We start from the raw sequence: 12196 nt of genomic DNA, 5'->3' as shown, positions 1-12196 counted from the left end.
ATTGTTGTATGGTGATGAACAATGAGCTTTGTTTGTGAGGGTGAAGACAGTGAATGGTTTTGCAAATGGATCCAAACAAAGCATACTACACGTAAAGGAGAGGAAAGATTTCATCCCGACTCTGATTGGGTATGGAACAAAAGACTTTGCACTAGTGCATTAGGGTCCTGCTCAATTCAAAGATGTCGTAGAGCAGACTATACATCTCCTGGCAGTCAGCGGGCCTCTTCCACCATAATCGAAGGACAATCGATCTTTTGAAAAGATATGTCATTCACCAGCGGACACTATGGCTCTTGGGCTTGAAGGTAGCGCGCATTCACATTGAAATCAAGCAAGTGCAGTATCATTTCAGTTAAACGGAATCTTCAAGCAACTTCACCAATCAGGTCAAAGGTCAGGCTCAACTAACCCTCTCCATTATAAGTAACTCTGAGACCTGATATCTAAAAGATGCCCAAGAAGCTACGCTTTCCCTTCTTCTTCTCGGGAGGATAAACCACAATCCTATCCAAATCCGCACCCTTAACATCCTTCCCATTATCCAAACCCCCAACAGTAATAGTGTTCTTCCCCTTCTTAAGCGGCAGCAGCAAAGGCGCTGACAGAATAATTCCCTTATGAGTATCCTTCTGCCACAGAGTATGCACCTTTTCCTTGTCGCCGTTCACAACGACACTGCTGATTCGTCGGACTGCCCATGTTCCGTTGATGCGATCAGGTTGACCCATTGGCTGGTCTCCAAAGCCCATGTCATCGATATCTAGATGATTGTTAGCATGTGAAAGGGGCGGAGTGAGGGAGGGGAGGTTACTTTGGTGGTAGAATGATACCCATTGGTCACCGCCTTGTCCCTCGACTGTGAATGTGGCGGTGCTGTCGTTGCCGTAGATGCCAGTCGCGATGACATGGTCCGTTCCAAAGGTCTAATCACCGCCATTAATAACAATTAACAAAATCGGCAGGATTAACTTACAGCTTCTTGGAGGTGAGCGTTCCCAGCAAACTTGGCGTTCTTGGAGGGATAAGTCTTTCCCTTGATAGGTTTCCATTCACCAGTTTTACTACAAAGTCAGCATTAACTTGATAACCAGTCGCAGCGCATAGACTTACACATTTAAATCGTAAACATCGTGCCAAACGATCTTGAGACTTTTGTTCTCCTCATCGATCTCAATAGGAAGCCAGACATTGCGACTCTCCCAAATCGACGGCAGATCCCACTTCAAAATGTCAGCTTTGACTTGTCACAGAATAGGGCTTCATACCTGGTCAGCCATGTAAAGATACGTCGTCTTCTTAGTCCCCTTGATCCTCCACGAGAACCCACTCTGCGTACTAAACGTCCTCGTGTAAGCCGGCGCAACAAAGAAAGGCTGCGACCAAGGACCCTCAAGTTTATCAGCCCTCATAGCCACAACATCTACACCAATTAGCCTCACCCTTCCTCACTCTCACCCGAAGTCACTCACTATTAGGTCGATAACCAGTCTTATGACTCATAAAAGTCCAGTAGCTCTTCTCCGTCTGAATAATAGTCGGCGCCTCGAAATCGTACTTATTAAACCGAAACGTGACCTTTTCCACATCCGTGAGGTTCTTGTTAAACTCGCTGACATAGACATCGCGACCTTCGACTTTGTCGCCGTTGGAGTAGAGAGCGTAGGACTTTCCGGTCTTGTAGTCGGTGAAGGCGCCAAAGTCTTGGGACCAGTTTCCGAGGGGGGATACGGCGTGTTGGAATTTGTAGGGGCCAGCGATGTTGTCGGATGTTGCGAGGCCTTGGAGGAGAAGGCTGTAGTTGCGATCGTCGGCGTGCCACCACATCTAAGAACTGTTAGTTTGGTGATTGGATAGCAGGGAGGAAAGCGTACATGGTATTTTCCTGTTTCTTCGCTGTAGAGAACTTTGGGTCGTTGGATAATGCTCTCTGGCGACACGAACTCATGGCCCTCCTCAGGTTCTATACCATGTCAGTAATGATAACAAGTGTTGATTGGGAGACAAACTCAGTGCTAAACCGTGAGACTCCCATGTAGCGAGGTCATCAGAACTATAGACCGAAATACCGCCGCCCTCTTCTTGCTCTTCAGTCTTATGTTCACCAAACCAATAAAACTTGCCGCTCTCCCTATCAACGCAAAGACCGCCTGCATGAGCGTTGAACAAGTTTCCGTCAGTATCGTACCAACGTGCACCGGGGACAATCCACTTTGCGCTCGCCAGCGCAGCGAATGCGAGGACAGAGAAGAGCGTCATTTTGGCAATCAATTGACTTGTACAACCAATTGAACAGCTCTGTAACCAATTGAGAATCTCTGTAACCTCGCAGAAATGCTTTCATTTTATAGCTATCTCGGTACATCTCCGCCCGACGGCGCAAAAGTCCCCCAACGGCGTCATATCTCGTCTGAGCATCACGGCCGTTTATGCTTGTTTGTTTTGCGGGGGAGCCCCCCAATTCGCACGTCGATCCCCCGCTGGGGCGGTAGACGCTTCAATCATAGGGACTCTTGGACCCCGGGGTAATTGGCAACCCACCAATCGGCCTGCTAGCGAGAAATGCCTAAATTACGAGAGGAATATGAATCGGGTGAGCTTTGTCCGTTGCATTGGATCTGGGGTATCTTTATTAAGGAAGAGGTGTTGGCTGGCCCTCGGGGGGCAAGAAAACACCGAACCGTGATATAGGGTATTAAAATAAACTAAGTAAAGAGTCCCCTAAACTTAGGCTAGATTTACCTAAAAAATTTTATCACTTAGGGTTAAGGTCCTGAGTTTTCTTTCCTCCAGTGAGCATGCTGTTGGTAAGATTAGTGCTGTAATTACAGCGACGCAGGCTTCGGGTTATTGTTTTCCCTTGGCGATGATATCGGATGCTGACATGCATCGGGAAACCAATCTTATAATATCCATACGCCATCATGGCTAATGCCCCGGGACGTCCGAGTAAAGCTTGCGATGTCTGTAAAAAGCAAAAGGTCAGAGAAAGTAAATTAAAACGGGAAGAGTCTTATTAACTCTGCGGTCTAGATACGCTGCTCGGGAGAACGACCCAGCTGTAAGCGATGCGTCAGGTTGAAGAACACCTGCAAATATGACACCAACAGCCAGTTTAAGAGACGTGTGACAAAAACAACATCGAAAACTGGACGCTCTTATGGTATTCAGTCGAGGGATTTAGTCCCAGCTGTGCTGTCAGGTAATATCAACGCCGAGTCTGTATCAAACCATGCTTTCTTCCAGGGCATCGCCCCGTCTTTGGTCAATACCCTGGTTGAACTATACTTTGACAATGTCTATCAATCGACTCTTCTCTTACACAAGGCCACATTCCTGCAATCACTTACCGAGCAGGCCGTCAAGCCTCATATTCTTCTTAGCATCTGCGCCTGGGGCGCCAAGTAAGCCTCCATTCTCAATTCCCTACTGAACATAGCTGACGACCAAGTTTCTACCGTGATGATTCGGGGAAAGCTGCTCTGAAAGACCAAGGCCTCATGACGAAATGGGCCAAAGAAGCTGGGGCGCTGGTCTTCCAAGATGCAGAAGAGCTCAGCGATGATAATCTCGTGGCTTTCTGCAATCTATCGCTGTTCTGGCATAGTCAAGGTTCTTGGAGGATAAGTTATCTTCACAAGGGTATGCCCATTCCCAATGCTCTAGATCTTTTCATCACTAACTCTGCTAGGTAATGCCTGCCAACTCCTCCATATAAACGGGACAGGTCCAAAGAACACTTCTTCGCTGGAAGCTGAACTGCGAAGACGGCGTTTCTGGACATGTTATTTGTTTCACTGTTTTAGCTGCGAGAAGCTCTTTCGCTTTGAAGCGATTGCTGATATTGAGAATCTACCGCTGCCTTGGTCTGAAGAAGACTTTGCAGCTGGGACCTCACGCCCAGTAGTTTCAACGATGGCGAATGGAGTTTGCTCGGGAAGTATTTTTGCAGAGCTCATACGAGGTCTTAATCTCTGGTAAGTTGAATCTCACCTGCCGACAATTGTACTGACTTGGAAGGTCCTCTGTCGTGTCTGTTGTTAGATCCGAGGTTGATCTTGATTCGCGGCTCCAAGAAATCTTTAGGGTTGAGAACGATATCTCATCGTGGTGGAACAAGGTTCCTGTGGCCTTTAAGCTCGATGCATCTACTATCTCGATCATACCGCGGAAGGATTTACCCAAGATCATTCTCACTAACCTGACCTATCATCAGTCCCTCTGCGCACTTCACTCTTCCATCGTTCCGCTCTTCTGCTGGTCGAAAGGTGACAGGACTTACTCATCAGCCAGACAACTATCCGCCCAAGTTGCCTTCGATCATGCTGGTGCAATCTCCAGTCTTATCTCCGCGATATTAACTACCGATTATCCGCTCAGTTCGATGCCGATATTTGTCGCATATGCAGCTTACTCGAGTTGTGCTATTCAGATCCCTTTTCTCTGGTGTTCCGAGATATCAGTTAGAGAGCGAGCTCAATCCAACATCGACGCCAACGTCAAGATCATACAGGGTATGTCGAGTTACTGGAAACTAGCTTCATTACTGGTAAGTGTTCTCATTATGATGTCGCTGAGACTAACGCAAGGACAGCAACTCTACGTGCGCTGCCTTTATGACGCTCATAAACGCAACCCGCCAGTAATTTCTGGCGAACCAAAGTATATGGATATTTCGGCACTCGTTGACTTTGACGTTGATGCAACTCTTGCGAAATCGTCGATTTTACAGTTTGCTGGGATGTTGCGATCTGATGAGGATGGATATGTCAAAGCTGGAAATGAGACCTCAGATCCCACCGTCCCCAAAGGTGGCGACGCGTCGTCTGATCGTCAAACTCCAGATCGCACGGCGAATACGAGCGACCCGAACACGATACTCCCGCCAACTCCGACCCAATTTTGCTCAGGGCCCAGCGAATGGCCAGCCTTGGACATATTCAACTCCCTCATCGATGCTGATATGGCTGGTCTTTTCTCCATCGACGACAATTTCGATTTATCGTTCTTAGATGCAGATCAAAACTCCTGGGACTTTGGCGTCGATCTGGAAATACCCTAGAGCTTCTACTTATCATATGACAAATCGTTTTTAGCGCAGACGATATCGTGCTAGCGGTGACATTCTCCGAGTCGGTAAATTCCATGATTGGTCAATCAAGTCTCGAACTAGACACTGGGACCGGGAAATGCCTCGGCACGGAAAACACAAACTCCATAATGACGATTGACATGGACATGGAGCAGTATAAGAACTCTGACCAGATCAATCTCATAACCTCAACCCTACAATTCTCAATCACATCAACTCACAACTCATCAAAATGCCTCTCACAGTTCATCACCTCCAAGTCTCCCAGTCAGAGCGCATCCCCTGGCTTTGCGAAGAACTCGGCATCCAGTATGAACTCAAGCAGTACAAACGCTCTCCCCTCCTCGCACCCGCCGACTTCAAGGCTCTTCACCCCATGGGCGCCGCCCCCGTCATAACAGACGGCGCAACAACCCTCGCCGAGAGCTGCGCATGCATGGAATACATCAGCCACAAATACGCCAACGGCTCTCTCTTCCTGCCCCCAAGTCACCCAGCGTACGCTGATTTCCTGTACTGGTGGCACTACGTCGACGGAACCCTCCAAACTGCCCTAGGTCGAATCATGCTCATTCGTTCTGCCAAGTTGAGCGATGATAATCCTGTTGTGCAGTTTGGCAAAGTCAAATCGAGACAGGCGCTCAAGTTGTTGGATGAGCGGGTTAAGAATAATGAGTGGCTCGCGGGCGAGGAGTTTACGGCTGCTGATATCATGGTTGTGTTTCCGCTCACGACGATGAGATACTTTTCGCCGTATGGGCTGGAGGAGTATCCTAATGTTTTGAAGTATCTTGGACGAATTGCGGGGAGGGAGGGGTTTAAGAAGACGATGGAAAAGATTGATAACAGTATGGAGTTGTCAATGGGTGCGAGCCCGCCTCAGAGTCCTTTCAAGCTATGATTTGGGGAAATGGTATGGGTTATAGAGCGGAACGGGATTATGTAAAGGTCTAGACTTTTCTTCTCAGTTAAATATCAGCCCTACTCTCACATTTGGAGCTGACATGCATTATGAGTGATAGCTCAGTCTCTCATTGGCTGACTTGCCGCCCATACCCTGGGCGATATCGCTGACAGGATTCACATTGTCAGCACTGTCAGCCAAATCACCTGAAGGAGTTAATCTAAGATGTAAATAAGACACCTCTTCCTATATTTGGAAGGGACTAAGATTGATAGAGAAACAGGTAGCACCGGGTAGTAATAGTGCTGACGTTAACGCTCAATTATAAATATTTGCGTTGATCCTCGTTACTGGGCGTTTCAAGGATCTCATTGCATCACGTCATGTCTACAAACTCAGAACGACCAGTCATCGCTATTGTACAAGGTGCATGGCATCGTGCAAGCCATTACCAAGGCCTTGTGCAGTCACTTACCGATAAAGGCTTCACAGTTCTGCAACCAGATAACGTCTCAGCTGGCAAGGATGAAGATATCAAAGGAAAGACTCATCTAGACGATGTTGAGGCCATTCGAAAGTCTCTTCAGCCCGCCCTTGATGAAGGCAAGCGGATCGTGCTGGTCTGCCATAGCTACGGAGGCATTCCTGGTTCCGCTGCCGTCGAAGACCTACAGGTTCACGAGCGAGAGGTGAAGGGAATGCCTGGTGGCATTTCGCACATCGTCTATATCGCCGCGTTTGCTCTTCCTGCAAAGGGTCTTTCTCTTTTATCCGCCGCTGGAGGCCAGCATGGTCCTTTTCTCGACAGAACAGTAAGCCACACATAATACCATATCCAAAATACTGCTAACATGTTTCCAGGACGATATCTGCTACCTAAACGACAAAGCGCAAAACGCCTTCTACAACGACTGCACCCCTGAAGTAGCTAAGCAGGCAATTAGCGAATGTGTCAATCATAGCACTGTATCCCTCGAAACGCCAGCCGACTTTGTCGCTACTGATATCACTGTGCCTAAGACGTATATTGTCTGCGAGATTGATAATACGGTTCCGGTGCAGGGACAATTGGCTATGGCAGGTGCTATGGGAGATGGGGTTAATGTGGAGAAGATAGAGGCTGGGCATTGTCCGTTCCTGAATGAGAAGACTCTGCCTAAGGTTGTGGAGATTATTGAGAAGGCTGCGTATTGAACAAGGCTTGAAGCAGGAGGGAAAGGATCAGAGGGATCCAGAGACAGGAGATGGCATAAGAACACAGAAAGGCACATGGGTTAACTTTTGTTATTTATTTCTAGCCTACAAAGTAACAGAAGGGTTCAATGGCACAGGAGGATCCATATCACCATGCAATAGTAAGAAAAACAAGACCAACATGTCCTCTTCACCCACCAACCTCGCATCCCACTCAGTTCTCAACCGCCAAAGCCTTCTGCAAAGCCTCGGGGTTTCTAGGCTTGAAGATAGCCTTGTAACGACGGGGTAGAGCGACAAGACTTGTAGGATCCAAGCTACCAGTGATGGGATGACAATCAACCTCATCAGACTTCTCAATCTTGAGACTGTTCAGCAGTCTCATGTACACAAGATACAGTTCTCGGTTGGCGAGGAGAGAACCAGCGCACATGCGGTAACCAACGCCGTATGTGAAGAGCGGAGCATCGGGCTGTTCGAACCAGCGCTCAGGGCGGAAGACCTCGGGATCAGACCAGACTTGATCATCTAAAAACCGTTAGTGGCAATCCTTATGACAAATGTGAGTAGAGACTTACCCATATTGCAGGCCCAAGCATTCAAGAAAACAACAGTTCCCTTGGGAATAGTAACGCCCTCATAAACAATATCCCTAATTGAAGCTCTCGGTAGCGCCAACCTCAAAACAGTGTAGTATCTCAGCGACTCCTTGACAAGTGCAACGATATACTCGCACTTCTGATCATCTTGCTCATCGCACATAGGCTGCTTCTCGCTGTAAAACTTCCTAATCTCCGAGACAGCCTTTTCCTGAATCTCAGGGTGTTGGCTCAAGTACGCGACAAACCACGCAACCTGCGTAGTAACAGTGTCCAAACCGCCAGACAACATAGTAAGACTAATGGAGGTGAGTTCATCCTTGTTCAGCTTGGCTTCCTTATCCATTATCACATTGGCTTGGATACAGGGCTTATAAGTCCCGTTTGCGATTCGCTCGTCAAGGCCGTTGTTGAGATCAGTGAGATACTTATCACGACGGTTTCGCATCTCTTTCGCCTTGGCGGAGTGCATGTTGAACGGGTTCAAGCGGAGAAGGGGGATGTAATCTTGGAGATTGCCGGTGGTGGAGCGGAAACGACTGATTTCTTCCTCGACGTGTGTGATTTCAGAGAAGAGATCGTCTTTTTGGCTCTTGAGACGAATGCCCCAATTGAGAGTGAGTGCGAGGGATAGAGAAAGGCGTTGAATCATGGGCATTGGGTCGACGGGGATGTTGCCGCCTTTGCCATACTCGTAAAGCTCACGGACAAAGTCGCGCGTTTCGACATCGAGATGGTCGACGTATGTAGCGACTGATGGACGGTTGAGAGCTGAGGCAGCGCCCTTGCGACGACGCTTGAGGGAGTCGCTGTAGGGTGAAGTGCCGATTGTAGTACCAGCAGTGTCAGAAAGGACCTAAACCGTCAGCACCTCCTCCTAAATCATCGACACTCAGAAAACTCACCTTGTGAAATGTATAAAACTCAGGCCTCGAACTCAAAGCCTGAGCATTCGCCCCAAAAATACTCCTCGCGGCCGCCGCAGAATTGACCACAACGATAGGAATGTTCCCCAATTGAATCTGATAAACAGGGCCGTACTCTTTCGCCCAAGCGCGGTATTTCTCGGCGGCGTTGATGTGAATGTCCCAGATATTGCCGATTAGCGGTAGACCCGAGGGGCCCTTTAAGTTGCTGATCCTCGCATTGTGACGAATGAGTTCGTTGATGAGGATGTAGATCAGCGGGCCAATCAGGAGTGTCACGAAGAGGGACTGGCCCTTGTTCTCGTGGACTTGGTTGTTCAGCGACACAAGGAGATTGGCGATCGTCATGATGAACTCTGTAAAGAATCTGATTGCTGAGAGTGAGATTTTTGGAGTATGGACTTTGGTCAGCTCTATATACCATCTCGAACTCAACGGCTCCCCTCCATTAACACCAAAATACGCCAAGTGTAACCCCACACTCTCTAGCGCGCTCACCCCGCAAATCTTGATCTTCCGACTCGGAAGCATCGGAAGAATTTCCGAGAAACCCTCTTTAATCAGTGATTTCCAATCCAAGACCCCTCAGTCGATTCTTATCCTCTCGGAAATTCGTTTACTGTTCGTCATGGCTGAAGAGCACCCGGTACTAAAGCCGAAAAAGCGGAACTCGGCCGATGCTGAGAGCGTTGGTGATACACCTGCTCCACGGAGTAAGAGGGGCAAATACACCTCTGTTGCTTGGTGAGTTATCATGATGGGATGAATGAGTGATGGATAAGTGAATGTTGACTTGGGTAGTGATGATTGTAAGAAAAAGAAACTCAAGTGTATTCCCTCGGAGGATAACGCGTGCGAGAGATGTATCGCCGGTGGATTAACGTGTACTTTCGTGACGAGTACACAAGCTACCAAAGAGAAACCCGATGAGTAAGCATTCTACTGTATCAAAGATTAAACTGACAAGTTGCAGTAGTCAGAATATTCAAGCTCTGAATCATCAATTATCAGAGCTTCGTCAACAAATGTCAGATCTCGTCGGCGTCGTCCGCGAGCTCAAAGACCAGAACCAAAACAACCACCAAACTCTTCCCCACGATGCCTCAACCGTATCATCCCACAACATAGTAACCCACTCCCCCGCCAGCACGCACCGCGGCGAAATGCCCAAACAGCCTCAATTTGTCGGTCCAACACGCTCCGCATTCGGAATCCTCGTAAGCGAACGCTCCCTCAATAGAATGGGCGTTCCCAAATTCGACTCCATGCCGCCCAGCGGTGCACAATCGCCCATCGAACCAGCCCTCGACAGCATTAACGACCTAAGTTTCTGGCACTGCTGCACGGCGAGTGATATCACGAAATATCTTGTTAATTTCCAGGAGGAGGTTGAGTCTGTGTATCCGTTTATTGATATTGCGGAGTATATCGCGCAGAGCAAGGAGATATTGCAGGCTATTCGTGGGGGCGGGGGGTTTGAGGATGAGGGGAGGGTTAGTGGGAAGGATATTGATATTGCGAAAGTGGCGATATCGACGGGGATTCTGCTTGAGGAGCCGAGTAAGCTCGAGTTGGCGACGGCGATTGTGGATTCGGTGCAGACGAATGTGTCGAGCATTCTGAGTCCACAGGTTGATTTGAAGGAAGTTCAGCTATTGGCGATGCTGGTAAGTCTGACATAATATTATTGGGTGAGGGTACTGATGGTAGCAGAGTATATACTACTTCCACGCTGGTGAAGAGCTATTAGCGTGGCGGTCGATCGGCATAGCAGCACGGCAAGCTCTGGAAATGGGGCTACATCGAAAAAGAAGTCTTTTGGATAACTTCAAAGACACTGATTCTCGACGTTTAGCGACACGTGTGTTTTGGTGCGTGTACGTGCTTGACCGACGGTGGAGTTTTGGAACGAGTTTATCGTTTGCCCTGGTCGACAAGGACGTTGATCCAGAACTACCAAAACCTGTAAGTCCTCCCACCAAGCATATCGATTTAAGCTGATTAGTGTAGGATGAGGAGTATCTATATCTTCAGTGCATGGTGGGGTATGGCCAGCTATGCTCTAAAATCTGGGAAGCCATTCCGCCGTTCGGCTCAGCTTCTCAAACCATCCCGGACGATACAGCTGCTATTCTCGACTTGAAAACTCAAGATTGGCTGGACTCTATTCCACCGCATCTGCGACTTCGTCATCCTCGTCTTGGTCTTGCACCACGAGCTCAACCTCGCCTACCCCATCGTTTACGGGCGTTATTATACCTTCGTGGCAATTACGCTCGTATCCTGATTTATCGGCATCATTTGATGAGTACGGCTAGCATAGCTGCTAACCCGCAGAATGCATGGTTGGTCGTCGATATAGCGCAGGATACGATCCAAGTTCTGGTTCATCTGCATGCTACGACGGATATCTACAAGCGACAGCAGAATGTCTTTAATTACTTTCTACTCAGTGCTTTGGCGGTTATTTTCCTAGCTGTGTGTCACGCCCCAGAGATCTTCTCCGTGCCGTGCAAGCGCACATTCTCAGATGGCGTTGAACTAGTGCGAGGATTATCACGGCACAATATTGTGAGCAAAAGACTTTGGAAGAGCATTCGCGGTATGATTCCCCGAATGAACACTTTCGGCTTTCCTCAAAACGGTGAAGATGGCGAGCCTCGAAAAGACGATGAAAACGGGGTTACAGCTGAGCAAAGTGTTCCGCAAGTCGACGCCAACGCTGAAGAGCACGCCCCCATGGCAATGCCCGACAACGACGCCTTTTCCTTCGGCGACATGATGTTCGGCGACGCAGACGTCGCAAACTCCGTCCCTGACATGTTCCAAATGAGCGAATCCCTGCTCAACCTCTTCAACGCATTCGGCGAGGGTCAGCAATTCTTACATCCCGTTCCCAGCACATTCAGCGAAGAAGGAGAGTACGCTATGGCAGCAGAGCAAGGAAAGGATATATCAATGAGATTCCAAGGGTTAATATAACACTGCTACTCTAATTTATACAATCTCGTTCTCAAAGTAAATCATCGCCACACCCTCGTTAACACTCTTCGCAAAAGTCCTTAGTTCAAGATGTGCAGCGCATTGGGTGTCGTAGTAGTTAAAGTCCTCCTGCGAAGCGAATGTTGAGATTGCTACGATTGTGAAGCCTTGCGAGCGCTGGTCTGCCTTGGCTTTTCCAGCTTGGACTGAGACGATGTATGGTTTTCCGTCCTGTTGATGTGAGAGGAGAAAGGGCCAGGGTTGAGAAGGGAAGTACCTTTGTGGCCTTTTGGGGCATTTGTTTGTACAGATCGATGAGGTGTTGTTGATCCTCTGGTTTGGGGATCTTGAAGAGGGTGACGCGGGTGATTTTGCCAGACATGATGAATGTGATGAGGGTCGGTGGAGTAAGAAGGAAGTACGGATATAGAGACTTAAAAATGTATTTGGAGATTTGAGGGTTTATATGAACCGGGTGCCTCGGAATTTTAGTAGAGAA

At 48.4% G+C, this 12196-nt stretch overlaps 8 protein-coding genes across 8 annotated transcripts; 5 read left to right on the top strand and 3 right to left on the bottom strand.

Annotated features, from left to right (window-relative positions):
- Window positions 1-446: 446 nt before the first annotated feature.
- J7337_006461 (uncharacterized protein) lies at window positions 447-2259 on the bottom strand (the record flags this gene model as incomplete). Its single annotated transcript, XM_044824124.1, has 8 exons — window positions 447-763; window positions 815-926; window positions 977-1064; window positions 1114-1223; window positions 1269-1423; window positions 1473-1827; window positions 1875-1963; window positions 2010-2259. 8 exons carry the CDS (start codon window positions 2257-2259, stop codon window positions 447-449), a joined length of 1476 nt encoding a protein of 491 aa, XP_044679781.1.
- A 665-nt stretch (window positions 2260-2924) lies between these two features.
- J7337_006460 (uncharacterized protein) lies at window positions 2925-3408 on the top strand (the record flags this gene model as incomplete). The annotated part of the gene is made up of 2 exons (XM_044824123.1): window positions 2925-2981; window positions 3172-3408. 2 exons carry the CDS (start codon window positions 2925-2927, stop codon window positions 3406-3408), a joined length of 294 nt encoding a protein of 97 aa, XP_044679780.1.
- Window positions 3409-3915: 507 nt separating this feature from the next.
- J7337_006459 (uncharacterized protein) lies at window positions 3916-5062 on the top strand (the record flags this gene model as incomplete). The annotated part of the gene is made up of 3 exons (XM_044824122.1): window positions 3916-3977; window positions 4021-4549; window positions 4595-5062. 3 exons carry the CDS (start codon window positions 3916-3918, stop codon window positions 5060-5062), a joined length of 1059 nt encoding a protein of 352 aa, XP_044679779.1.
- A 262-nt stretch (window positions 5063-5324) lies between these two features.
- Window positions 5325-5993, top strand: J7337_006458 (uncharacterized protein; the record flags this gene model as incomplete). Its single annotated transcript, XM_044824121.1, has 1 exon — window positions 5325-5993. One exon carries the CDS (start codon window positions 5325-5327, stop codon window positions 5991-5993), a length of 669 nt encoding a protein of 222 aa, XP_044679778.1.
- Window positions 5994-6379: 386 nt separating this feature from the next.
- J7337_006457 (uncharacterized protein) lies at window positions 6380-7190 on the top strand (the record flags this gene model as incomplete). Its single annotated transcript, XM_044824120.1, has 2 exons — window positions 6380-6808; window positions 6858-7190. 2 exons carry the CDS (start codon window positions 6380-6382, stop codon window positions 7188-7190), a joined length of 762 nt encoding a protein of 253 aa, XP_044679777.1.
- A 214-nt stretch (window positions 7191-7404) lies between these two features.
- On the bottom strand, window positions 7405-9063 carry J7337_006456 (uncharacterized protein; the record flags this gene model as incomplete). The annotated part of the gene is made up of 3 exons (XM_044824119.1): window positions 7405-7718; window positions 7769-8645; window positions 8695-9063. 3 exons carry the CDS (start codon window positions 9061-9063, stop codon window positions 7405-7407), a joined length of 1560 nt encoding a protein of 519 aa, XP_044679776.1.
- Window positions 9064-9343: 280 nt separating this feature from the next.
- On the top strand, window positions 9344-11697 carry J7337_006455 (uncharacterized protein; the record flags this gene model as incomplete). The annotated part of the gene is made up of 3 exons (XM_044824118.1): window positions 9344-9459; window positions 9689-10382; window positions 11053-11697. The coding sequence occupies 3 exons, from the start codon at window positions 9344-9346 to the stop codon at window positions 11695-11697; spliced, it is 1455 nt and encodes a 484-aa protein (XP_044679775.1).
- Window positions 11698-11712: 15 nt separating this feature from the next.
- On the bottom strand, window positions 11713-12079 carry J7337_006454 (uncharacterized protein; the record flags this gene model as incomplete). The annotated part of the gene is made up of 2 exons (XM_044824117.1): window positions 11713-11928; window positions 11975-12079. 2 exons carry the CDS (start codon window positions 12077-12079, stop codon window positions 11713-11715), a joined length of 321 nt encoding a protein of 106 aa, XP_044679774.1.
- Window positions 12080-12196: the final 117 nt, after the last annotated feature.

Source organism: Fusarium musae, chromosome 5 (genome assembly GCF_019915245.1).
Source record: "Fusarium musae strain F31 chromosome 5, whole genome shotgun sequence".
Taxonomy (NCBI): Eukaryota; Fungi; Ascomycota; class Sordariomycetes; order Hypocreales; family Nectriaceae; genus Fusarium; species Fusarium musae.
Note: the sequence above shows the minus strand (reverse complement) of the source record. Positions and strands in the feature narration are given on the sequence as shown.